This window comes from Antechinus flavipes, chromosome 1 (assembly GCF_016432865.1).
Source record: "Antechinus flavipes isolate AdamAnt ecotype Samford, QLD, Australia chromosome 1, AdamAnt_v2, whole genome shotgun sequence".
Classification (NCBI taxonomy): Eukaryota; Metazoa; Chordata; class Mammalia; order Dasyuromorphia; family Dasyuridae; genus Antechinus; species Antechinus flavipes.
In genome coordinates, this window is record NC_067398.1 from 137,702,287 (window position 1) to 137,730,280 (window position 27,994).

Here is a 27,994-nt window from a genome sequence, read left to right on the forward strand (position 1 = left end):
TTGATTACATCATTTTATAGGAACAGAGATACAGTTTCAGGTGGTTTCAAAAACAAGAGAGAGGCATTCTGCACAAATGGTTGGGTATCTAAGGAAGTGGAGAGTGGGTTTCTCATCACGTCTTTTCTTTCTAGAGGTGTGTGAGAAAACAGGGGCACTGATAAAAGCAACTCATCTGTGACATAAACTATGCTCCCAGGCTGGGTTGTTGCTGTTCCCCTGAATCTGACAGAACTGGGGAGTGTCTGCTATAGGCAGCTATAACAGAACCCCAAAGGTAGAGACTCCATCAATCCCTGTCTCCTTTGACCAGATTAACAGCATTTCCACATACAGGCTGTTCCATCAGCTGCTACTGAAAAAATCTTGCTCTGATCTGGACTCAGGGCCAGGTGCAATACTCTGCCTCTGTGGTCTGTAGAAAAAAAGACAAATTCATGTTGTAAATTTTCAGGGGATAAAAATAAGACATAAAAAATAAAAGTCAATATATGGGCCAATGATCCAGTTACAACCCTCATCCCTAACCAAGACCTCAACCTTCAACTGAGTGTCATCCAAACTGTTAAAATGCATGGAACTAGGGCTAGTAATGAGCAAAATTAAGAGGGAATGGAAGTTTGTGTCCCTCAGTGACTCAGTGAGTCAGGCTCAGTTTGGGCCTACTCCAGATACTCCATTGTCTTTAGACCTCATACCCTTCTTGAGACCCTGAAATTATCATTTCAGCATGTTTTCCCATTCCCATAAAAATTCATTTTTTCTATATTTCTATTTCATCAGGATCCAATACAAATAATTAATTAATAGAAAAGATGAAAGAATTTTAAAGAAAATAAGTGCATTTTAACTGGTTCTTCTTAAGTAACACCCCTCTTCTTTTTCATCTATCTCATTAGTGGCTAATAAGTGGGAATTCCAAAACCAGGTAGAAAGGAAAGGTGGCCCTAGGGCAGGCTGCTGGGAAAAGGGAGGCCAGATAAATAAACTGAGGCTTTGTTATCTACCAGGGTCCCAGCCATGTTGGTGAGGCTAGCTTTTCCTAAAATCTCTCAAAACTTAATTGGTTCAGAAGCGAGTGCAAGGGATAATGTTGTAAAAAAAAATTATCCTGGCATGGGTTCTGTCAATAAAAAGTTACTGTAAAATAAAATAAAATGAAAAAAAAAACCTTAATTGATTCAGGTTGAACCAATAACAAAGTTTCCTGGTAGTCAAGTGCAAGGCCGAGTGAGTTTCTTTTCAATACTTGTTGGATACATGTATCCATCTATGAGTGTCTCATTTCATCCCAATCATAAACCTACCCAGGACCAAAATGGCCCAATTCAAGACACTTATTAGCTGTGTGACCCTTTGCAAGTCACTTAATCTCTCTACCTCAATTCCTCAACTGTAAAATGAGAATAATAATGGCCCATTACTGCTCAGGCTTATCATGAAGAGCAAATAAAACAGCCTGTAAAGCACCAAGCACAGTTCCTGGCATATAGTAGGTGCTTAATAATACTTGTTTCCTTCCCTCCCCTCATTCCCACCATCTTATTTTAAAGGAACACAGTCTCATGAGAGGGAAGCAAGGGTGAGATCTGACCACAAGAAGGTTCCTTATAGCTCCGTTAGAGCTCAGGAATAAGCAACCTTTAAGAATTAGTTTTCGTGATCGGCAGGATGATTTCAAAGAGGCCTGAAGAGGCTTATATGAACTGATGCTGAGTGAAATGAGCAGAACCAAGAGATCATTGTACATGGCAACAGCAAGATTATATAAAGATCAATTTTGATGGATGGAGCTCTCTTCAACAGTGAGATGATTGAGGCCACTTCCAATGATCTTGTGATGAAGAGAGCCATCTATACCCAGAGAGAGGTCTGTGGCAACTGAGTGTGGACCACAACATAATATTCTCACTCTTTTTGTTGCTTTTTGTTTTCTTCATTTTTTTTCCTTCTTGACCCGATTTTTCTGGTGCAGCAAGATAATTATATAAATATATATATAATATATTGGATTTAACATATATATTTTAGCATGTTTAACATATATTGGATTACTTGCCATTTAAGGGTGGGGGTGGGGGAAGAAGAGAAATTTGGAATACAAAGTTTTGTTGAAAAATTATCCATGCATGTTTTGAAAACAAAAACTTTTAATTAAAAAAAAATTTGTTTTCAGTATCTGGTTTGTGGCTGATTTTAGCTGTGAGGTGGAAGCTCCCCAATCTTGTGGTTACAAATATGAACATTGTGTTCCCTTGAAATTAAAAAAAAAATAGTAGTACTAACAGGAGCTGAGGAAAGATCCACTGCTCGGAGCTTAAACTGTAGCTGGCTGGGTGTGGAGAGGGTGAGTGCTGTCCCAGAACGCTGCAGAGGTGCCCAGATGCCCTTTTTGGTGCTACAATGAAAACTCGTGGAAACTAACTGTGCGTGGAACACAGCGGTCTCAGAGAATTCAAACTGTATGTCACCCAGGAGGCCATGGAGAGGCACTGGGGATGGGGACAGGGGGATGAACAACCTGTGTTCATTAAAAACAAGGACCTCTGAGGGTATAAGAACAATGTATGCTAAAGATTACATTCAGCATGAGAATAGATAAATGATAACGAAGGTTGACAGGCAAGATGAGAGGGACAACTTATGGACAGCCTGTCCCACTGGTTTCCTCACATCAGGAGACCTTCTGGGACATCCCCTACCAAGTGGGCGAAGGCCCCTAAGGGCGGGCTGACTTACTTGAAGACAAAAAAGCAGGCAGACGTGGAGGGACTGCCATCTGCTTCGTGTTCTGGTAAATGTTTAAGAACTGGCTTTGGGGATGGGGGTGAGGTGTCAAGGACATTCTTTTAAGTTTGAACTGCATTATTAACATTTTTTTCCATTGCTTCCTTAAATCTAAGCAATAAACAAAATGGTTAATCAAGCCTCGCTATTTAAAAAATATCCATGGATCTTTTACAATTGTTTATTTTTGGTGAGCAATTATGAATCACCTACTCCATGCTCGTATGCACATTTAATGTGGACAGTGTCTGATCCGTAGATCACAGATTCTGAGCTGAGAGGGACCTTGAGGATCACCTAGCCCCATATTCCCTCCTGCCACAGAAAAAGAAGGTGGAGGTCAGGAAGACAGGTTCCAGCTGATTCCAGGCTGCCACCCCGGCCCGCTCTGTTCCCTGGGGCAATCATTCATCCTCCCCAGCTCCCAGGCCCTCTCCGGCAAGGCTAAAAAGCTCCTCTGATTGCAACTGTGGTCTTCCTTCTAAGAGCAGGTCCTGAGCAAACAGGGAGCAGGCTTGGGGTGCCCATCACATCTAGCTTGAAGGGACCAAAGTTTCATCCCTGGAAATCTGTCCCTTTCATGGTGGGTGCCGCGACTCCCACCTTCCAGGCAGCAGTTTTTGTACTTGACGTGAGGCGAGGTGGGTTATGACACAAGGCACTAAGGGGGGCTCAGAACTGGAGTTCATTTGCCTAATATTGTCACTATGTCATCCATAATCAAGAGGAGGCATTTAAAATTAGAACCAACCAACCTCAATCAAACTGCAGTAAAGTTATTTCCTGTCCACCCTAGTTTTTATGTCAATTAAGGAAGAGTAATTTATTTCCTCGAATCCCCCCCACACACACACACACACTGCTTTTCAGCTTCCTTTTGAATGTTGTCTTCCCTCAGTAAACTGTAAGTTCTTTGAGAGCAGGAACTATCTTTTTTATTTGTATTTGTATCTCCGGTGCTTAACACATAGTAGGCCACATCTGGCACTTACTAGGTGCTTTATAAATATTTATTGACTATATAAAATAACTCATTTGATTCACCCACTTACCAAAAAATCTATCAGACTGAGTCAGAACAGGGCAGCTCCATAAAGTCACTTCATTTCTAGGAGTACCATGGCCAGTGGCAATCTCTTTTGTCTTAGGTAACCAGATCAGAGAACAAATCTGATGAAAATGCAAATAAATTATAATATTGTAGCCATTTTTGTTTCAATCATAAACACTGTCTGAAATATAGTCTAAATAAGCCTAAAATACAATCTAAAAAAGAAGGGTAGCTTTTCTATAGAGAAAAAAGATTGTTCTAGTCCTACTCACTTCAAACCACTGTAGAACAAGGATGCCCCTTATACCCATGAATAGGGTGCCAGAGGCACTGAGCTGGAAATGGCCAGGAGTTGGTCTTTTATCTAATTTCCCCTGGCAAAGCAATGGTGAAAAGTGAGGAGGAGATGAATGAAAAAAGACAAGTTAAATAAATGAAAAATAGCATTACTAGATGAAAGCGCTATACAGAAAAGGAATTTTGGGAAATTATTAATCAATGAGTAAAGAAAGGTACGATTTGGACCCTGCATTTCATCACAAAATATTAATTAAAATACTGGAAGAACTAAAATGAAGTGAATTCAGAAGAAGTTCAACTCTATTTCATGAGTTTACCTGTGATTTTGTACATGGACTTTGGATACTGTTCTCTCTGTTTATATCCCAGACATGTAAGTGTCCATCTTTCATTCCTCCCCCAACAGCAAGGATTTCAGACTGCCAAGGACACCAGTTCATGGCCTTAAAGTGCAGAGAAATTTTTATTTTGTAAGTTCAAGAACTGTTCGCAAGTATTAAAGAAATCCTTCCTCTCTACAAGAACTAAGAACCCTATGAAATAATAGATGCATCAATTAAGTCAGTAGGTCAATGTTAGTTAGACCAATATCTAAAGATCAATCTCTATTCAAGCTAATTATCAATCAACAGCAATTATCAAACTATCAAATTATTCACCAACAACAATTATTAATCAATCAATCAACAAGAATTTTTTGCGCAATTACTATGTACCAAACATTAGGCTATGCACTGGGTATATAAAGAAAAGCAAAAATACAGTCCTTGCCCCCAGGAAGTGTATGTACACAGTATGAATGATGGGGTAATCTCAGAAATAAGGAGCCAAAAGTGAAGAGGACATCACACACTGACCCCCACACACATATACACATTCCAACTGCACAGCTGACAAATTCCCATAGCTGTTATTCCAATTTTCTCCCTCTCCTCAGCCCCAGGGCCCATCCCCATCATCCTTTCCCACCACAATCTTGTCTGCTGCTTTCCAGAAAAGAACAAAACCATCTGTCATGAGTTTCCTCATCCCTTCCCTTCTTCTTATCCTCCAAATCTGTATTTTCACCCTTCCTTTTCCTTGCCCTCAACCAATAAGGCGGTCTGCCTCCTTGCCAAAGCTAATGCCCCTGGACCCTGATGGCTGGTGACTTTGCACAGTTCTCCCTCACTTAAATCCAATTCACTTGCAAGTCAAGTCCTCACCTTCCTGAGGTCATTGGTCCTCTTGGGGACCCAGGACGGACAAACAAACAAAGTGCTCCTTAATATGATGCTTTTGGTCTCAAACTCTTTTATCTTCTCTGGGACTCTTACTCCGTCAATTATTTCTTGTCTTCACCCTCTCCCTCTCTCCTGGATCCTTCTCTACTTTCTATAAACAAGCCCAAGTTTGGCAGGTAACCTTGACCAGCCAGCCCTTCCTCACTTCAATCCAGTTCACTTGCATGTCAAGGCATGGCAACAAACAACAGTTAATCCTAAAACAAACAAAAAACCTCAAAGGCGACCCCTGATTTCACTGCTAATAGCCCAGAAAGAGTCATCTATAATTCTTGCTTCTGCTTTCTCACCTTTCATTCATTCTTCAGCCCTACCACTCCATTCTCTCTAACTCCATGTTTCTACTCTGTCCATGGTACAGTGCACAGAAAGCCAGCCTTGGAGCCAGCAAGATCCCAGTTTACAGCTAATACAGACCCTAAACAACGCCTCAGCCCACCTCCTAACTTTACAGCTGAGAAAAACTCAGCCAGATTATGGGACTTGTCCGTGGTCCTAGAGCAGCCCCCAGTCTCTCCAGTCATCAATCTATCCTTCTTCCCACAGCTACCAAAAACAATCTTCCTAAAGTAACCCTTCATCCACCTCAGTATGGAGATGAGAAGTGAAAAGTGCTTCCCCAGAAGCCCCCATCACTGAAATTTAAGACTGAGGCTTCTATGCCTTTCACAGAGATTTCTGGGGAAAGGTGCCAGGAGAGAAGCAAGGTAAATCCGAATTTGAGAGTTTCTCTTCCATCTTGGTACCGTGCAGATTTTTTCCCAGAAAAGCACTACCTAACTGGTATTCTGATTTTACTTCTTTGATATTTCATACAAAAACTGAACTGTTGCTGTGACGATTGTACCTGCCACTTCAATGAACAATGCAGCTGGCCCAGAGAGGCCATATGTAGGCTGCTGACAGAGGTGGCTGTGATAAGACTCGTTTGGCTCTGAGATCACCCCAAGTCCCTCTTAGAGATGAAAACTCTCCCTAATAATGTCTGTCACACTGACCTCACAGGGCTATTGGGAGAAGCAAATGTGTCAATGTATGTAAAGCACTTTGTAAGTCTTGAATTGCTATGTAAATATCAGCTATTACTTGTAAGCAAGCAGGGAAGAGAAGATAGTGCGAACAAGCTCCTTTGAGGCTGTCATCATTTTTGTACTCTAAGCATCTGATACATTATAAATGCTTAATAAACATTAACCGAATTGAGTTTATTGAAATTGTTGTTTAGTCATAATTTAGCTATGTCTGACTCTTCATAACTCCTTTAGGGGCTTTCTTGGCAAAATCATTAGAGAGTTTACCATCCTCCAGCTCATTTTATAGGTGAGGAAATTGAGAGAAACAGAGTAGAGTGACTTGCCCAGGGCCACACAACTAATAAGTGCCTGAGCCAGATTTATACTCGTACAGGTGAATCTTCCTGACTCCAGGACTGGCACTCTATTCACCGTACCATCTGGTTGCCTCCAAATTACTGAACTGAACACACTTTAACCAAAATAACTTTTGATTTCCTTACCTTAACTGACGTAGAATGATGGAAGACTTTTAGTGGTTGACAGGATTTGCCCACACCAGGATCATAGGACCATATATTCAATAGTCCATCAGTACAACCACTGGAAAGCAGCTTACCACTTGGTGACCACTTCAGGGCACATATAGCTCGCTTATGGCCAAGTGTTCCAATGTGATGCTGAGCTACTCGAACATCATAATGATGAATACGGCCCAATCTTGAACCACTATGTAGGAGAAAAGAAGCATGGTGGACCATTGTTTCTCAAGTTATATTCAACTATATACCCTATACAAGAATTCTGAAACCATCAGGAAAATACTGAGAAGGGAATTCCTGTAAATCATTAATAAAATTATCCAAAGATCCCTAGAATGGTCTTTAGCAAGAATAGATGCTACTGACTCCTTGTAGTAGCCAAAAAAAAAAAAAAAAACAGGAAATGGTTAGAAAACTTTATTATTTGAATATATTCAGTGGTTTTTAATTCATTGATATTTTTGTATTTTTAGTTGTATTCATAAATTATTGATTTATTCTTTCTCTTTTTTGTTAATAAAAGTTCCCCCTAAGAACTACTTTGATTATATTGCCAAACTTTAGAACATTTTCTCATTTATGTCATTATCTTAAATGAAATTTTCTATTGCTTCTGTAATTTCTTCATTGATCCAATTATTTTTTGGGATTGCTATTTAGTATCTCATTGATTTTTAATACTTTTAAACAACTTCTTTAATATGATTTTGTTGCATTATATTTAGTAAAGGATGTATATAAGATTTATGCTTTTCTGCATTTGTGCCCTGCATATGTGTGAGACAAGATACCATGAACAGCTGCTATATGTATGTATGTTTACTCCTATTTCCATTCAAAAAATTGCTAAAGGTTAATCATATCTAATTTTTTCCAAAATTCTTCCTTCTAATTCATTTTTTTTAGTTTAGATTTATCTAGGGGTAATAGGAGTAAACTAGGGCATCCTGTCATTATGTTAGCCTTATTGTTAGATGGACATATGTAAAGAATTAAAATAAATTCATAGTGTAATAAAGAATATAATTAAATATTATTGTGCAGCAAAAAGTGATGATTATGAGGAATTAAGAGATTTATATATACATTAGTAGAGAGAAAAATAAAAAGAAGCTAAAGAACAATATACACAGTGAGTAAAATGATATAAATTTTTAAATCACTTAAAACAAACTCTAAATTGAACTATGACTAACGGAAGAAAAAATGAAGATCCCAAAGAAAACTAATAAAGTATATATTCTCCCTCTTAGCAGAGAGATAAGGAAGTACTAGGATAAAATTTTGCAACTATTGTCAAATATAGAATCTATAACAGATAGCCCTTGTAAAAAGGAATGATTCAGTCGGGAAGATGGTTGGAAATGAATGTCACATAAACATAATAGGCATTAATGAAACATTATATTTTTTAAAATAATAGATGCGCTTGGTCACTTCTGATCCATTTGGAAATCCTTTGAATAATTAGGAGTGAAACTTCTGCCTGAAATTTCCTTTTCAGAGATAAACTGATTTATGTGACAGAACTAAAAATTCTAGGTTGAAAAATAAAACAATGTTCTATAAATCACCATGGACCACCATGGTGGTTCCATAAACCACCTACTAATAATCACATGATATCCAGTAGAAATACCAACTAGTGTATATAGAAGAAAAGCCCACTACAGAAAATTTTTATTTGGAAAGAGTTCTACATTTAAACAACATAATCCTGAATATTGAGCTCACAGGTTTAAAGAGTAACATTTACAGAAAGCACATGACATTTTCTATAACGGAATACCTGAAGATATAAAAATACAATGATTTTTGGCCCGTCAATCTTTTTTTTAAATTGATCAGTTGTCCTGCCCCACTATTCAATTACAACTCAACACACACACACACACACACACACACACACACACACACACACACACACACGCTTGCATGACATCTAAACATCATTGACTCCAACAATGGATTTCTCACCTGCTGAGGACACAGTGATTCCAGCTCAAAGCCCCAACTACTGAAATATGACCAACCATATTTCTCAGCCTTTTTTTAGTCATGACATCCCATAACTGGGGTTAGAAAAGAAATAAATAGGATTATAATTACATCAGTGTTCTACAATCCTAATTCAGTCTCTGCAGGGCTGACTATTAATGGGTCAGTTAATTTTGAAGAGGCTGGTGTGTTTTTGGCTGATGGTCAATGACATCATTAATCCTTAACCACAAGGCTCTGTGACTATTATTAAGGGAATTAGTAAACTTGTAGCTCCAGCTGCAGTTTGTCTACAAGCAGAATGTAAAAGTCAATTGGTCTCTTCCATGTTCTCCATAGAAAGTCAAATACTTGTTTCTTTTATAGCTAAGGTCTCCCAGCCAGGAATGTTGTTTCACATAACAAGTGAAACTTTTAATGTTGTGCAATTCTTCCTTGCATAAAATATAGGGCATATGAAGAAAACTTAACCCATATCTAGGGGAGGAAAGAAGAAAAAGAAAGTGAGGGGAGATAAGAACAAAAGGGATTTTAAAAAATCCTTCAGGAAAGAATTTTAGTGTCATCTCTCCTTAATACACAGTAGCCTAGTCTTTCTCCTATTCAAGAGTTTACATTTCACATTAACCAATGAAAAAGAGCTTTGAAAGATGTAAAAATTATTGGTCCAACCTGACCTAAAGAGTATATAAGAATAAAACATCCAATACTTGTACTTCTCCCTCACTGGTGCCAATGGCCAGGTAACCTCCCTCCTTTGTCCAGGAAATTGAGGAGATGTAGTTGCAATAGGGGCTCAAGTCTATGCTTCCCATTCCATCATGGCTTTCACCATTCCAGATGTGTACAGCAGACCCAAGGGCAAGAGCAAGAAGACCTTCAGAATTCCAGTCTAGGATGTTTAGATCTGGAAGGAAAGAAGGAGGAATTACGGAACAAAGAAAGTTAGATGAGAAGGAGGGAAAAAAGGAGAGAGGAAGGGGAAGGAAGGAGGGAAGGAAGGAAGGAAGGAAGGAAAGTAGGAAGGAAAGAAAGAAGGAAGGAAGAGAAGAAGGGACGGAGGGAGGAAGGTACTTCCTCTTAACCCTACAAAAAGTTGAACTAAACAGCTACCTCAGTCTTTGAAAGGCTGGGACCTGGACAATGAATCTATGCTGTTCAGATTCAAAATCATGTCAAGACATAGCAATTTAAGGAAGAAGTTTGTTAGCATAGTGGTTAGAGCATTGGACCATTTTAGAAAATTATTCACTTAACCACTGTCTGCCCAAGAATTCTCATTCTATAATAATTGTTGTCAGATAAATATTGCATATATATATTTTAAAAGCAAGCAAAGGTCTTCAGAGTGACTTGATACCCAAAGGCGGTTTTGTTCATTCTTTTTCCCTATAGGAACCTAAGAGAAAAATAAAAAGACCAATATAAATTTTTTTTAATCTGCAAATGCTTCTATGAAGAAAAACAATGTTTATCAAAAATCTCATTAAAAAGCATTAAAAATTTCATTAAATTATTTTGTCTCAAATTTGTTAATAACTGCCATTGTTTTTCATTTTTCGTTTCTTTACTTTTTTTAACCCAATGTCCTTTGCGCTTTGCTGTTAATGATCTTTCATTTTGAGTTTGAATGACCTTTAAAGCAAAACACAGATCAAAATGAGTAGAGATGGCACTGGGTGAAATGGGAGATCTTGGCCTTTTAAAATCTAGGTCTTCAACAGGTTTTACTTTGACTGAGGTTCCAGTCTTCTTGATCTATATTTGGCCACCGGACCCAGAAGGCTCTGGAGGGGAAAGTGAGGCAGGTGACCTTGCCTAGCCCTTTCTATTTCACTTGCATCTCATCACATCCCCTCCTTGATATCATAGTCCTTGAGAATGAAGAACAAAACAAAAACGTGTATATATGTGGTTTATTTGATTTATTATTATGGTTAGCACTTTTATAGTGATTTAAGTTTTGCAAAATATCTTATAGCATTCTTGGAGATTATTATGTCCATTTTACAGATTAGGAGACTGAGACCATTTAACAGCCTATAGCCATAACAACAGGAAATTTTCTAAAATGACAGTATCTAAAAAATCCCTTTAAAAGGTAAATGAGAGCAGCTGAATAGTGCAGTGGATAGAGTGCCAGCCTTAAAGTCAGGAGGACCTGAGTTCAAATATGATCTCAGACACTTAACACTTCCTACCCTGGGCAAGTCACTTAACCCCAATTGCCTCAGGGGGAAAAAAAAGTAGACAAATATTTTCTTCCTCATTAAAACAAAAAATTTAAATTGTTAAAAATCTGCCATAAATAGTAAAAAAAAAAAAAAAAAAACAGTGTCTTCATTAACAGATATTTCAACACACATGTTTCTCTCCCCCACCCCCACCTAAATAATTCTGCACCATTAGTTTTCTCTTTAGATAGCTTTACCTTGACTCTATGTAGAGTCTAGACAACCCAGATTCATTGCCTATGTCCCAACTTCCCAAAGTCCCCACAATCACAGCATTATCCTATACTCTGGATCCCTAGCAGGCCAGTTGCTAGCCCACTACTTGATCGTTCACTATTTTGTCAGCTCTGGCCAATTCAAAAGGTGAATTAAATGTTTTCAAAGGCGAGAAGAGAGGGGAGGGGGAGAAAGAAAGGGAGAGAGAGAGAGAGAGAGAGAGAGAGAGAGAGAGAGAGAGAGAGAGAGAGAGAGAGAGAGAGAGAGACAGAGACAGAGAGAGACAGAGGCAGAGACAAAGAGACAGAGGACAGACAAAAGTAGAGAGAGACAGAGAGAATGAGACAGAGAGACAGAAAGAAATGGAAAGACTGAGGGAGAAGGGGAGACATGTTTTGACAAATTATTATTTTCTTTAAATCCCTAAATCTATATTGGTAAATATAAACGTAACCATTACACTAAAACTCTCCTGGGGGAACAAAGCCCTACTTTGTGAATGCTTTTCATAAAGCATTCAATAAATGTTGGTTGATTGATAATTTGAGAAGCAAGAGATAGAAGGGGCAGCGAGAGGGCAAAATGGATAGAGCATGGGCCCTGGAGTCAGGAGGACCTTTCACACATTCCCAGCTGTGTGACCCTGGGCAAGTCACTTACCCCAACTACCTCACCCAAGAAAGAGAGAAAAAAAAGAGAGAAAGAGACAGAGAGGCACATGGAGACAACTAGGCAAGGAGAGAAACAGAAACAAAGAGACATATGCAGAAAGAGACAGGGGAAAAGTACTAGTCCCGTTCCCCCAGATCAGCATTTAGAAACAGGGGAACTCTATATGAATCATTTTTTAACTTGGTGCCATTTTGGAAACTGGTGGGCCAAAGACTAAGTTACTTTTCCGGGCTTCAAGGGGCCAGAGGCCGGGAGAGAAAAAAAGGACTCCACCCTCCTCAGCCAAAGAGTCGCCGTGTCCGCCCCCAGAGTGCCGCTGCCCGCTTCTAGCTTTCAGTTAACCTGCTGGAAGGAGACAGGGACCAAAGCTCACAGTAGTCATCCCGCAGGCCCGTGAGATGCATCTTCCGCTCCGGCTGCGGCGCGAGGCGCTTCCTGTCCCCGGGCCGCTGAGGAGGCGCCGAAGCCTCTCCCGGACTTCCATCCCCGCAGCCTGCAAAGAAGGAGTCAGCCAGGAGCACATCCTGCACCCCACTCTGGTCCTGCGAACTTTCCTCATGGGGATAAAAAAAGGGCTGCAGACGCAGGGAGCGTGAGTCTCAGGGAAGAGAGAGGGGGAAAGGGTAGAGAGCAAGAGCAACTGAAATCAGAGGCGTTATTATTTTTAGCAATAAAAAGACATTTTCTGATTTAAAGGATATACCTGTGGGGCAGTGCTCATTGCTAGGCGGTGAGCTCCTTAAGGACAGAAACTGTCTTTTGCCTTTCTTTACATCCCTAGATTTAGGGCCCAGCACGTGGTAAGAATTCTATAATAAATACTTAATTGAGTCCCAGTTTGCCTGACTGACACATGCAGATTATAACTTAGGATAAAAAGGTTTAGGGAGTTGCCTGAGGAACAGAAATGGAAATTGTGCTGTCCACAGAGATAGTGTGAGAGGCAAGATTTGAACTCAGATCTTTTTTATTCTAGATTTTTGATTGATTGATTTGATTCCAAAACTTTATTCATACAGCCTCAAAATAAACAAAAACGTACATACTGTGTGTCCAGAGATGTAAAATATAAGCAATATCACTGGAAAAGAACCTGCTTTGACTGTTTACTGTTTTATTTGAATCTATAAATCCACAATGATCGTTGCATATTAATATCAGCAGCATGCTGAAATTCACCTGGGAAAGTGAAACCCTACCTGGTGAAAACTTTTCACAAAGGATTTAATAAATATTTGTTGACTGATTGATTGATTGATACAGTTCTATGCTTCATTATCTCTGTATCAAAGCATCTGGAGACCAGTTCATTTTGCCTATGAGAGTCAACACATAGAATACTAATTCTTTCTACTTTCAGGATATAGTCTTTTTTTTTATAATAACTTTTTATTGACAGAATCCATGCCAGGGTAATTTTTTTTACAACATTATCCCTTGCACTCGCTTCTGTTCCGATTTTTCCCCTCTCTCCCTCCACTCCCTCCCCTAGATGGCAAGCAGTCCTATATATGTTAAATATGTTGCAGTATATCCTAGATACAATATATGTGTGCAGAACCAAACAGTTCTCTTGTTGCACAGGAAGAATTGGATTCAGAAGGTAGAAATAATCCGGGAAAAAAAACAAAAATGCAAGCAGTTTATATTCATTTCCCAGTGTTCTTTCTTTGGATGTAGCTACTTCTATCCATCATTTATCAATTGAAACTCAGGTCTCTTTGTCAAAGATATCCACTTCCATCAGAATACATCCTCATACAATATCATTGTTGAAGTGTATAATGATCTCCTGGTTCTGCTCATTTCACTTAGCATCAGTTCATGTAAGTCTCTCCAAGCCTCTCTGTATTCATCCTGCTGGTCAGTTCATAAAGAACAATAATATTCCATAACATTCATATGCCACAATTTACCCAACTATTCTCCAATTGATGGGCATCCATTCATTTTCCAGCTTCTAGCCACTACAAACAGGGCTGCCACAAACATTTTGGCACATACAGGTCCCTTTCCCTTTTTTAGTATTTCTTTGGGGTGTAAGCCCAGTAGAAACACTGCTGGATCAAAGGGTATGCACAGTTTGATAACTTTTTGGGCATAATTCCAGATTGCTCTCCAGAATGGTTGGATTCGTTCACAACTCCACCAACAATGCATCAATGTCCCAGTTTTCCCGCATCCCCTCCAACATTCATCATTATTTTTTTCTGTCATCTTAGCCAATCTGACAGGTGTGTAGTGGTATCTCAGAGTTGTCTTAATTTGCATTTCTCTGATCAATAATGATTTGGAACACTCTTTCATATGAGTGGTAATGGTTTCAATTTCATCATCTGAAAATTGTCTGTTCATATCCTTTGACCATTTATCAATTGGAGAATGGCTTGATTTCTTATAAATTAGAGTCAGTTCTCTATATATTTTGGAAATGAGGCCTTTATCAGAACCTTTAACTGTGAAGATGTTTCCCCAGTTTGTTGCTTCCCTTCTAATCTTGTTTGCATTAGTTTTGTTTGTACAAAGGCTTTTTAATTTGATGTAATCAAAATTTTCTATTTTGTGTTCAGTAATGGTCTGTAGTTCATCTTTGGTCACAAATTTCTTTCTCCTCCACAAGTCTGAGAGATAAACTATCCTATGTTCCTCTAATTTATTTATAATCTCGTTCTTTATGCCTAGGTCATGGACCCATTTTGATCTTATCTTGGTATATGGTGTTAAGTGTGGGTCCATGCCTAATTTCTGCCATATTAATTTCCAGTTATCCCAGCAGTTTTTATCAAATAATGAATTCTTATCCCAAAAGTTAGGATCTTTGGGTTTGTCAAACACTAGATCGCTATAGTTGACTATTCTGTCTTGTGAACCTAACCTTTTCCATTGATCAACTAATCTATTTCTTAGCCAATACCAAATGGTTTTGGTGACTGCTGCTTTATAATATAATTTTAGATCAGGTACAGCTAGGCCACCTTCATTTGATTTTTTTTTCATTAATTCCCTTGAGATTCTCGACTTTTTATTGTTCCATATGAATTTTGTTGTTATTTTTTCTAGATCATTAAAATATTTTCTTGGAAGTCTGATTGGCATAGCACTAAATAAATAGATTAGTTTAGGGAGTATTGTCATCTTTATTATATTCGCTTGGCCTATCCAAGAGCACTAAATATTTTTCCAATAATTTAAGCCTGACTTTATTTGTGTGGAAACTTTTTTATAATTTTGCACATATAATTCCTGACTTTCCTTTGGTAGATAGATTCCCAAATATTTTATATCAACAGTTATTCTGAATGGAATTTCTCTTTGTATCTCTTGCTGTTGGATTTTGTTGGTGATGTATAAAAATGCTGAGGATTTATGGGGATTTATTTTGTATCCTGCTACTTTGCTAAAATTATGAATTATTTCTAATAGGTTTTTAGTAGAATCTCTGGGGTTCTCTAGGTATACCATCATATCATCTGCAAAGAGTGATAGTTTGGTTTCCTCATTGCCTACTCTAATTCCTTTAATCTCTTTCTCGACTCTTATTACAGAGGCTAGTGTTTCTAATACAATATTGAATAATAATGGTGATAGTGAGCAACCTTGCTTCACTCCAGATCTTACTGGGAAAGGTTCCAGTTTTTCCCCATTGCATATGATACTTACTGAAGGTTTTAAATATATGCTCCTGACTATTTTAAGGAAAAGTCCATTTATTCCTATGCTCTCAAGTGTTTTTATTAGGAATGGATGTTGGATTTTATCAAATGCTTTTTCTGCATCTATTGAGATGATCATATGGTTTTTGTTTGTTTAGTTATTGATATAGTCAATTATGCTAATAGTTTTCCTAATATTGAACCAGCCCTGCATTCCTGGTATAAATCCTACTTGTCATAGTGTATTATCCTGGGGATGATTTTCTGTAATCTTTTTGCTAATATTTTATTTAAGATTTTAGCATCAATATTCATTAGGGAGATTGGTCTATAATTTTTTTTCTCTATTTTCAACCTACCTGGTTTAGGTATCAGTACCATGTCTGTGTCATAAAAGGAGTTTGGTAGGACTCCTTCAACCCCTATTTTTTCAAATAGTTTATTTAGCATTGGAGTTAATTGTTCTTTAAATGTTTGGTAGAATTCACATGTAAATCCATCTGGTAGTGGGGATTTTTTCTTAGGGAGTTGGTTGATAGTTTGTTCTATTTCTTTTTCTGAAATGGGACTGTTTAAGATATTTACTTCTTCCTCTGTTAGTTTGGGCAAGCTATATTTTTGGAAGTATTCTTCTATTTCATTTAAATTGTCGAATTTATTGGCATAAAGTTGGGCAAAGTAACTCCTAATTATTGCTCTAATTTCCTCTTCGTTAGTGGCAAGTTCTCTCTTTTCATTTTTAAGACTAACAATTTGATTTTCCTCTTTCCTTTTTTTAATCAGATTTACTAAGGGTTTGTCTATTTTGTTGGTTTTTTCATAGAACCAACTCTTAGTTTTATTAATTAATTCAATAGTTTTTTTACTTTCAATTTTATTGATTTCTCCTTTTATTTTTAGAATTTCAAGTTTAGTGTTTGACTGTTTTTAATTTGTTTCTTTTCTAGCATTTTTAGTTGCAAGCCCAATTCATTGACCTTCTCTTTCTCTATTTTATGCAAATAGGCCTCTAGAGATATGAAATTTCCCCTTATTACCGCTTTGGCTGCATCCCACACATTTTGGTATGATGTCTCATTATTATCGTTTTCTTGGGTGAAGTTATTAATTATGTATATGATTTGCTGTTTCACCCAATCTTTCTTTAGTATGAGATTATTTGGTTTCCAATTATTTTTTGGTCTACTTTCCCCTGGCTTTTTGTTGAATGTAATTTTCATTGCATCGTGGTCTGAAAAGGATACATTTACTATTTCTGCCTTACTGCATTTGAGTTTGAGGTTTTTATGTCCTAATATATGGTCAGTTTTTGTATAGGTTCCATGAACTGCTGAAAAGAAAGTATACTTCTTTCTGTCTCCAAGATATAGTCTTTAAAATGTTGTCAGCATCAAGTTCTGATCAAAAGGCCCTTCCCTCCCAAAGGCAAAACCCACAGGACAGTGGCTTCCGATTCTCTACCTTCTGCACAGGATGAGCAACGTAATAAACACAGGGGTCCTGTGGTAGAGTGGCTAAAGACACAGCTAAGATGATACCACAAATGAGACCCTGAAAGGTGTAGCAAGAAACTACCTTACCACATGTAAGAAGCCATCTCTGTCAGCCTGAGAAATGTGTAGTCATGTACCGAATACCGTGGGACAGCCAGAAACCTACTGTTCTGTTCATGGACCATTACCGAGAAGACCAAAGGAAATTAATTATCAGCATTCCTAGAAGCCTTCTCTGCTCTCAGTCAAATCCACTACAAATCATGCAAATTCCTTTTGTTAAACTGGAACACTCAAACTTAGTCCAGGTTTCTAAAGAGTGGGACTGAGTGATTAGAATCAGGGTTCTTAACTCTCTCTGTGTATATATGTGTCATAAATCCTTTTGACAGACTGGTGAAACCTAAGGACTCTTCAAAATAATATTTCTAAATAATTGAAGTTATGGTAACTTAGATTAGGTTAGAGGTCAGTGAAAATAAAGCTGTGATTTTTCCCATCCAAGTGCAAGAACCCCAAGAAACTTAGGGGTGTAATCCCCAGGTTAAGAACTCCTGTATTAAAACCATGGAAGAGAATTCCAGCAAGATTTTTTTTTACTTATTTGGAAGCAAAGAAACCATCTTTTTTTTTCCCAAAAATGTTGGCTTTTTGCTGTGTAGATTGCAGACTCTGAAGCCAAGGGACCAGGGTAGGGTTAATAGGATCTTTATGAGGTAATCAAATGTGGGCCGCAGCTGCAGACTTAGATATCCTCAGGCCAGATGTATCTTTGTGCCAAAAATCCCCTAAAATATCAAAATGCAGACACAGGATAGGGCCCTCCTTGCCTCAACCTGCTACATAATTTTTGGACCAAAATCAAGTATTTAAAATCTTACTAAAACACAAACTTGTTGCTGGTCACATCAAAAGAGAAGGTAGAGGAGACATTTTCTCTCTTCTTTTCACCCACTCATTTCCCCAAAGTCCAGTATGTTTGTTCTTAACCATAGAGTCATGCTAAAAGCAGAGATCTCAAAAGTCCAGCCCTGGCTTTCCCCATTTTCCTGACTTTACATTTATACATCCATCCAAAAGAATATATAGAATGTCTGAAGCTTATGTCTCCATTCTCATGTATAGATGGTTATCCTTCTTGTTCCCATCTGGTATCTGGAAAAACTGAGGAAGGGAGAATGAATGATTGCATAAAAGTCTCTAGAAGAAGGCCACAGAGTAGAATTACAATTTAGAATTCAGAGCTTTTGACTTCAATCAATTCTGAGCATATTTAATGGTGACCCTTCCAAAACAACCTAGACACTTATTCCAGAAGGAAATCTATCTGGCATCTTTCCTAGACATTCAGGAAAGGAATAGCTAGTTCTCCCAATGTGTTTCCATCCAAAGACAAGGTTGCTCACTGACCATCTCTCCCAGACATGAGTCCCTTCTATGAAATCTCTGGTGGAACCTCATGTGGTGTGAAGGACCAATCTGACATGGCTATAGCTTCCAGATTTCCCAACTGCAAGTAAGCTCTGGGCTCAAAAGACAAACTAAAAGTCACAAGGATGCTCCAGAGGTCTCAAGGCTCAGCCCCTGGGAAGCAGCAATGCTGCCTTTCTGTGAGTAATCTCTAGGGCAGAACTCTGAGAAGTTGCTGAGACTTAGCTACTCTGTCAGTTGAGAGATCATTACTAGAATGCAATAGAATTACTAGAATGACCTCTGGGTCTTGTGAAAAAAAGTGCTTTTTTCTTTTCCTATAGTTTTAACTACTAACAACTAGCCCTAGATCTGAAAAAAGTCTTAGACTTCTTTATTTTACAGCTAAAGAGAGAGACTGACTTCCACTGAAATTTTGCATAAGGCTTAAAGTTTCTAATTATGACTCAGCCCCTTTGTCATCCTTATGCCATATCAAGCATGTTTAGGGAGAGCCCCCCTGCTCCATGCATCTGCACTCGCAAAACCTTATTCTCTTGTACACTTAAGAAAGATATTTTAGACCTCAGAAATTCTGGAAGATAGTTATCAGTAGAGAATAAGAAATTTCAGAACAAAGTAGTTGATAGGTGGATCAGTGATCCAGATATTAAGAAAGTTCCTGGCTATGTATTTGTATGTTTATGTATATGATGATAACATATAGTACATTATTCATTCATGTAACAAAAATTCACTAAACATCTATTCTGTACTAAGTTAATTGCTATGAATATGAAAATAAAACTTTTTTCTCAAAAAAAAAAAAGAGAATGCAATTTTCTGTGTTCATGGTACCTTCACTTCAATAGATTCCTCTCCTCTAGACGTACTAGTCAGGAGTGAGGATAATGTTAAGTAAAAAAGACAAAAGAAAAAGAAAAACGAAGGAAAAAGGACTAAGATTACAGATCTGGATCTAGAAGGAACTTGAAATTATCCAGTCCATTATGAGGAAACTGAGATATTGCATTTAGGTCCTCTGACTTTCCATTTTTTCCTCAAAAGAAAAGAATTCCCACAATTTGACAGAAAGAAGCTTCTTTAGGTCTTCCCCGCATTTTTCTTTTGTTTTTTGCATTTTTACATCTCTTTCCAATACATACCTTTCCAAAAGCAGTTGGGTCTCTCACAGGTCTGCATCTCCCCACTGATGTTCCAGAGCCCCTTTGGGCAGGAAAGCAACAGGGTGGAACACTTCTAAAAGTAAACAGAAGCAAAGGAAGGCTAGACAAGTTTCAAACTGAATAAAAAGTAAGGGCTACTATGGTTATCTCTCTAAAAAAAATTCAAATTCAGATAGGAAAAACTGCCTTTGATTTAGAAGCCGACACAGCTTCATAGGCAAATATCATGTTGAAAATCAATCAATAAGCATTTATGAAGCATTTATGAAATGCCAGGCACTGGGCAAAACTCCAAGGATACAAAGAAGGGCAAAAGATAATGCCTGACCTCAAGGAGGTTGCAATCTAACGGAGTAGCAGATTGACAATAAACTGCGGGCAGAACAAGTTTTGGACGGGATAAATGAGAGGTTATCCAGGGAGGGAAGGTACTAACTAGCATGAAAAGGCTTCTTTCAGGAGGTGGGGCTTTTACTGAGATGTTAAGGAGCCTGGAGCCTGGAGAACATTGAGGAGAGAGAACATTCTTAGAGTAAGAATGCAGAGGCTGGAGGAGCCAGGAGACCCGGAATAGCAAAGAGAAATCACTGGATTTCAGAGGAAGCAGTGAGGAAGACAGAGACTTAGATATAAGATTGGATAGATAGGAAGGGGTAGGTTACTAAGGGGGTGTAAAAGCCAAACAAAAGGTTTTGTTTTTAATTTGATCCTAGAAGTAATAAAGAGTCATTGGAGTTTATTGAATTTGTACTTTTGAAAGATGATTTTGAAAGCCCAGTGGAAAATGGACTGAGGCAGGGAAAGGCTGGAAGCAGGGAGACCAACCAGCAGTCTCTAGCGTTTTGTTGTTGCTCTTCAGTCACTTCAGTCACATCCAAGTCTCTGTATTCCCATTTGAGTAGCCATTTCCTTCTCCAGATCATTTTACAGATGAGGAAACTGAGGCAAACAGAGTTAAGGGATTTGTTCAGAGTCTCACAGCCAGTATGCCTCTGAGGCTGATGCGAACTCAGGCTCTAACAGTCCAAGCACAAAGTGATGAGAGACCTGCTCCAAAGTGGTGAATATCATATTTCAACTCCTGTAGCACTGGGGAAGCTCATTTTCTGCACAAGGACCAGGATTAGAAATACAAAGGGTATAAGGAAACATGTTCTGCTCTCAGAGCTCAACATGTAATCAAACAAGTACAGTTAAAGTAATTTAAAGAAAGTTTATATCTGTGTAATGAATCGCCCGTGATGGTACCTGAAAAGTGCCCGGAGGCAAGCATTCCAGGAGGCAGAAGGGAGAATGGGAGGGGTATTCTAGACATGTGTGAGACCATGGAGTTGGATGGCTTTGTCTGCTCCATCTCTATTCTAGCCTCACTGGCCTGCTAGACCTTTCTTGGCTCCTTGTATCAGGTCTTAACAAACTGCTCAAGTGAGCTGGTTTGCGCTGGATCCAGCCAATCCAAGCTATCATAAGACATGATGCCAGGAGCCAAGAAAGGTCCAGCAGGCCAGTGGGACTAGAATAGAGATGGAGCAGAGCAAAGCCATCCAAGGACCACGGGCCACTTATGGGCCTCAATGCTGAGGTGACCAGGCTTTGGGTTGATTGAAAGTTCTTAGGTCCTGGTGAAGAAACTTCAATTTTTTTCTTCATTTCTCCCTCTTTTACTTTAACTTTACCTCCCCCTCTTTTCTTTACATCTCCCTCTTTTCCTTCACCTCTCTCTCTTTTCTTTCACCTTCCCCTCTTTTCTTTTACCTCTTTCTCTTTTCCTTCACCTCCCCCTCTTTTCCCTCACCTCTCCCTTTTTTCCTTCACTTCTTCCTCTTTTCCCTCACCTCCTCTTTTCCTTCACCTCTCCCTCTTTTCCTTCACCTCTCTCTCTTTTCCTTTACCTCTCCAGCACACACATCATAGAACTAGAAATGTACTGGATCCAGCTCAAACCAGCTCACTTGAGCAGTTTGTTAAATTTTTAATGTGAGTATTTACACCTCAGAAATCAGCAAAGGCTACAAATGAAGGCTTGCTTTGTTGTTCTGTTGATTGTTTCAGTTTAAAAAAGTGATGAAGAAAATATTAATAATGCAGATTCAGTTGAAAAGTGTGTCCTGCGTGCTTTTGGGGGGATGGGAAGGGAAGCTTGTTGTTAAACATTTAAAAGCATACCATTGCATGGAACTAGCTGTTAGGACCCCTATTACATATTACATATGAAGAAAAGACTGGAATAGTAGATGGAAGGTTCTTAATTGCCAAAGAAATCCTTTTTATTTCTGAGAGTCTATGAATGGGGAATGAGGCTTGTAAAATTATTTTCAGGGGTAAGAGACCTGAACCAAACTTAATTTTTAATGTAGCTAGATATTTTGGGACAACTAGGTGGTTGAGCTTGAAGTGAAGAAGGCCTGAGTTCAAATACTGTCTCATACATTTACTACTGACATTAGAGAAGTCACTTAATCTCAGTTTGCTTTAATCCACTGTAGAAGGAACTAGCAAACCATTCCAGCAAGAAAACCCTTGGGTAGTATGGGCTATCAGGTCACAGAAAATCAGATATGATTGAATGGACTGAAAAACAAATTTTTGTCTCCCTGGTAATAGTGGGATATACAGACATTTTTGTACTTTTCACTTCTGGTCTGCTAGTGTCTTTTCTGACCCTGAAACCACTTCTTTTTAGTTGCTTACATCAGAGAAGACCTGGGGCAGAAAGATGCTTTGTGATGTCCATCATGCTGAATCTCTATGTTATTTACTGGGCTGTGTCGTGGCAAACATTCATGTATGCTTTTTCTTGGGCATTCAAAGTTTTCCCAATGTATCTATAAATCCCTAAGGTTCATGAAGATAACTCTTGGCCAGCTGTTCAGGGTTGCTCTAACCAGCTATTTATTTCACAATCCTGTTTCTTCTGACTCCCGTGAGAACCACAAAAGTGTCTAAACTACTGCGGAATAAAATGCATTTCTTCCTTCTACATCCCTCCTAGACATTTTATTCATGGCTTAAATGAATCCATTTAAGAGAGCAATTTGGCAGAGAGCTAATCAGATTGCTAGAATTTTCAGACTCCAAAGTAAGTACAGACTCTTATGTGGAAAATCTAGTAGGAGACACCAGGAAACAACCTTTTAGGACCAGAGAAAGACCACACACGTGTTCACAAAAATCTAGAAGAGACATTTTTCTGGATCTTTATCATTCCTTCCTGCTCCACATGTCCAAGTTCAGTTCACACACACACACACACACACACACACACACACACACACACACACCATACAGTTTAGCACAAACTCCATCAGCAACTTCACGTCCTTTTATCCAGTAGAACGGAAGTTTCCTGGGACGAGATTGTTTTTAACTTGCATCCCATGCTTTGCTCATAGTAGGCATTTAATGCCTTTTGAATGGAGCTAGCCCGCAGAGGCTCCATCAATGGTGTTGGAAGAAGAGCAGAGGGGGATGAGTAAGGGCTGTTAGTGCTATGGTACCAAGAAGCACCCACACCCCACCAATGTTGGAGCCCAACCATTATTTCCTTTGTTGTTACCATTATCTTTGTTCTCTTATAGTGGAGTTAATGAGGAAGCCCAGAGCAGTGGAGCTGTCAATGGTCTATTCTTTTGCAGAAAATATGACTAAGAATATTAAGATAAGCCAGCAGTGCCCCCTTAGGCAGCATGGTGTAATGCAAGCATTGAACTGAGTGTTAGAAAAGCTGGCAAATAAATATTCATTAAGCACCCATGTCCCAGGCATTGGGGAAGCAAAGATTTCTTTTTAAATCTTCCACTGGGTTATAGAGGTGGGGATACAACTTTTACACAGATAATTATAATACAAAACCAGAGATGGTAAAAATCTAAATAACAAACTATTAAGAATTTTGAAAAGGAAGAATGCTTTCAGACAGGGGAACCACAAATGGTGAGCCTTGGGGAAAGAGAAATTTGAAAGGCAAAAAGAGACATGAAGGAGTACCTCCTAAGTACCTGCTTAGTCATAGCTCCATCACTCACAAATTTATGTGAGCTTCCACCTCAGTTTCTTCATCTCCAAAGTAAGGACATTGCACTAAATTATCTTTTGAGGTTCCTTCCATTACTAAACATCCTATGTTATTTTGATCACCAAAAAAATAAAAATAAAAAAAAAACCCAAAACCTGAGATGGATGAAACTTGCAACATAGGAATTGATTTAGGATACTGATATTTTCTTGAGTGATTTCAAACTATTCACATCTATTTTCAGATGATTTCATTCATTCATTCAGATGATTTACAAGAATGCTTATCCTAAAGTAAGAATGGAACGTACCTCTAAATTTCTAATTTCAGGCTTTTGTCTAACTTTAAAATTATCATTTACCCTACTTAGTCTCTGTTTTGAAAATGAAACATCAAGGGTGGTCATTTTATTCACATTAAGATTATGATCAAGTTTTGATGCTTCGATGCAATGTATTAACAGCTCCCTGTAAGAGGTCCCCAAAGTGTCAAGTCTGGTGGCAAGAACTGAATGAGACTATATCCTGCCCACAGCACGTCTTATTTTCATTATTTATACCTCACATTTGTAAAATGCTTTGAAAGTAGCAATCACAATTCTCAGAAATTGGAGCCAATCCTCTGTAGTGTGCACATCACAGAACTTAGACACATCTCCATTAATTCCCCAAGATCAAATAGCAGCATCTATTTCTTCTTCCCTCCTCCCAGGGCCTTAATCCAATGAGCCTCAATATCCACAGGGCTACCTGTCTTTTCAAGTCAACATTCTTCTGCCAGTTTCTTTGCTCGATGGTTGGCACTTCCCAGAACCTTGAAGCAGCAGCCTTTCTTCCCAAGTGTGCTACCCCACAGGTCTTCCAAGATTGATCACTGGGGGATCCTGAAAACAAGATTTGATTTTTATTGGCAAACCAGAAAAGTGAGGGGGGCAAGAGCTCCAAAAACCTACCCAGGGCAGCCATCTAACAATGAAAAAAGTAAAGAGAGAAGTTCTAAACCAGGGGAACATGGGCCTGTTTTTTAAAAATATTTTGTTAGCTGCATTTCAGTGTAATTAAGAGGGGGAACATGGCTTTACCATATTGTGAAAGGTATCTAGGACATTAAAAAAAGAGTAAAGAATTCTTAACTCTAATACATTGACTAGCTTTCCTATTGGGGGATTTATGGAAAGATAGATTAGGGATAATTCAGAATATGGATGAGCTATAATCTACCTAGATGGAGAATATGTCCATCCTGAGGAGGTCAGTAATCATTCAAATCTAGAATAATATATATGAAATAATGCTTTCCAAGTTAGAGTAGTATATAAATCAAGTGTTTTAAATGCAGTTATTGTTTATTTTCTTTTTTCTTTCAAAATTGGTAAAATATTATTTCTCTTCCTAAATATTTCATTACACTCAAAGAATTATACAACTCTAAATCCTGACTTGTTATCAAATCTAATAAAAATGTTCCTTAAATGCCTATAAACACAAGAAGTATGAATAAGCTTATCATTGGGCCTTAACCTCCATTATTACATGGGATTTGTTTATATTATATTATCACTGGGATTCTGGAATCTCTGGGGTCACTTGACATTTTTTCCAAATTCATAATAGCTGTTTGGCAGTAATTACTTATGCAAATCATAACCCAAGTTCCCATTTCATATTATATCCTCTACTAAGAGACCATCTGATAGTCTTACTCTTAAGGATTGAGGAGCTCCAGGGAGAAAAAAACCTGCAACCCCTCAAAGCAGTTCATTCTGCAATTGGATAGCTCAGATTGTTGGGAAGTTTTTCTGACATCAAACCTAAAGATGCCTCATTGTCTTCCCACTCCTACTCTACTCTCCCTTATCCTGTGTTAAACTTAATAGCTACTTGCTTTAGCCCATCTTCATTTATCATGCAGTCATTCTGGTTGTCCTCCTCTGGATACTTTCCTATTTATCATTATCTTTGTTAAGTCATGGTTCTCAAAACTGAATATAGTACTTAAGATGAAGTTTGATGAGGATAGAATATTGTTCCCCTACATATTCCTGGAAGCTACAATACAGTGGCTAGGTATATAGTAAAACTATTGCTCAATCCTTTATGTCTGTATCCTTCTTTAAGGCAGCCTTCTGGGAACTTTATCCTAAGACAAATATTGTAATGGAAAATATGGACATCCTAATTTGGAATAAAACGTTTTGCAAGGGTAAATGCTGAAAACTACCTTTGCATATGTTTTGAAAATAAAAAGCTATTATTTAAAAATATAAAAATGAAATAAAAATCATTATGATATGTAATTTTATTAATTTTTAAAACTTTTAATTTTTGTCTTTTAAGCTGAGATCCATAACAAACTCTGGGCAACCTTGGCTTTGACCCAGGAAGCCTACTTTCAGTAAAGGTATATTTTCTGAAAACATTGGTCTTCCACTCCTGCAGCCTCTCCTTCTCTTCCTTGCCTGGGCTAACATCCCAAGAATACCACTGTGGTCATACCCCTCTCCCGGCACCCATCTTCTTCTACAGCCATGCCATCATTACTGTAATTATCAGAACAAATTGTCCATGTCATGCTGCCAGGCCCTTGCCATGTGGGATGCCAGAGACTAGTATCTGCTGGAAGTGTGAGGATGATCTAGATTCCTAACAGCAGAGTTGTCTCTGTGTGTATCTCTGTGTATCTGTGTGTCTCTGTCTCTGCGTCTTTTCTCTGTCTCTTTCTTTTTCTCTCTCTCTTTCTCTTATTCTGCCTCTCTTCTCTCTGTCTCTATCTCTTCCTGCCCTTTTCCTTCCTCTCACTCTCTCTTTCTCTCCTTCTCCTTTTTATCTTCTTCCCTAGATTGCAATGTACATCTCCAAAAAAAATTTGTTCCTTCCCACTCTCTTGACTGGTTCTAATCTTTTTGAGGATAGGATGGTGGCCCAGGGTCCCCTAGCTAAGTACTTCCTGCTCCTGAACTATCTTCCCTCCTGTGGGGCTCATGATAGACAGGAACAACTTGAATTCTAACTCAGTCATGGTGTATAGAACCTTCCAGTTACTTTCTTCCCTTTCCCTATCCCAAGAAATTATAAATAAACTAGAAATTACAGATACTTTATTATTCCAACATCAGTAATTTTCTTCAGCCACCTAGGACCAGCAAATTAACCTCTTATTAGAGGTTTATAATACAATAAAATAAAACTAATTTCAAAACAAATTGAAAGCATCTCTTTTAAAATAATTTATAAAATAGTAAATTATAAGAAATTAGATATCAAACTAAGTCTAAGAGAAGTTTTCAAAACAAATTATATTCTACTTGCATACTAGGCTGAAGTTTTTATTTATTATTTTTATTGTTTATTTACTTATTTGAAATTAACTACATATTTTGTTATATAATTATATGTAATTGAATTTATATTTATAGTATATGTGATAATATATAATTATATATAAGTAATTGTTTTTTATTATTTTTATTTTGGAAGAAAAAGAGAAATCCAGATAGGTAAAGACAAAATAAACACATCTGGGTAGAACAGAAATAGCATAAATGTGGAGGGAGAGAGACTTAAAATGTAACAAAAAAGTAAATTTAATTAAAAAAAAACAAAACATCATTAAATTTAGAGCCACAAGACATGGCTTAATAAAATTAGGAGGTCTATATAGGTCCTCTGGTTCACTATTTCCCATTTTACAGATAAGGAAATTTGGACCCATCTAAATCAAGAGCCTTATCCAAGGTCACACAAGGTCGAAAGTAACAAGATACCCCTTCTTTTAAATAATGTTTAAATCATCCCTAATACTTTATTCTTACTAAGAATCATCGTTTCTTCCTCCTGTGTTCTCTCCAGCTCTGATCCAGAAGCATCCGTCTCATCAAGAGAATGGTCCTCCCCAAAAAGGTGAGCAGCACAATTTCCAGTGGAGACTTGCTGCCCTCTCGTGGTAATTGGGCTACTGGCAACAGGCATTTCAGTGGTCTGTCTCTTCATGATGTTATTTTTAAAGTTAGAATATGGAGTATCAATTGGATTCAGCGCCTGTTTATTAAACAACATAACCACAAGGAGTTGTGACCTATGATTGCCAAAAATAAGTAAAAAAATAGAATGTTTTCTAAAAGAAGGCTCAGTATGTCTGAAA

The 27,994-nt window shown here is 38.1% G+C and overlaps 1 protein-coding gene across 1 annotated transcript; it reads right to left on the bottom strand.

Annotated features, from left to right (window-relative positions):
* Window positions 1-27,994, bottom strand: LOC127544500 (cell division cycle protein 20 homolog B-like). Its single transcript, XM_051971166.1, has 9 exons — window positions 27,651-27,994; window positions 12,470-12,694; window positions 10,335-10,363; window positions 9,685-10,083; window positions 8,954-9,048; window positions 6,938-7,163; window positions 4,456-4,581; window positions 3,840-3,957; window positions 1-415 (listed from the first exon to the last, which is right to left on the bottom strand). Exons 1-9 carry the CDS (start codon window positions 27,907-27,909, stop codon window positions 315-317), a joined length of 1,578 nt encoding a protein of 525 aa, XP_051827126.1. The 5' UTR covers window positions 27,910-27,994; the 3' UTR covers window positions 1-314.

Excerpts from the sequence above, each read along its gene's own strand:
- LOC127544500 (XM_051971166.1), bottom strand. The coding sequence starts at position 27,909 with ATGTTGTTTAATAAACAGGCGCTGAATCCAATTGATACTCCATATTCT. Across the intron at positions 10,084-10,334 it reads ATGAACAAAACCGCCTTTGG|CTGTTTAGTTCAACTTTTTG; the intron begins GTATCAAGTCAC and ends AGACTGAGGTAG. Across the intron at positions 3,958-4,455 it reads GTCCATGTACAAAATCACAG|ATTTGTTCTCTGATCTGGTT; the intron begins GTAAACTCATGA and ends CATTTTCATCAG.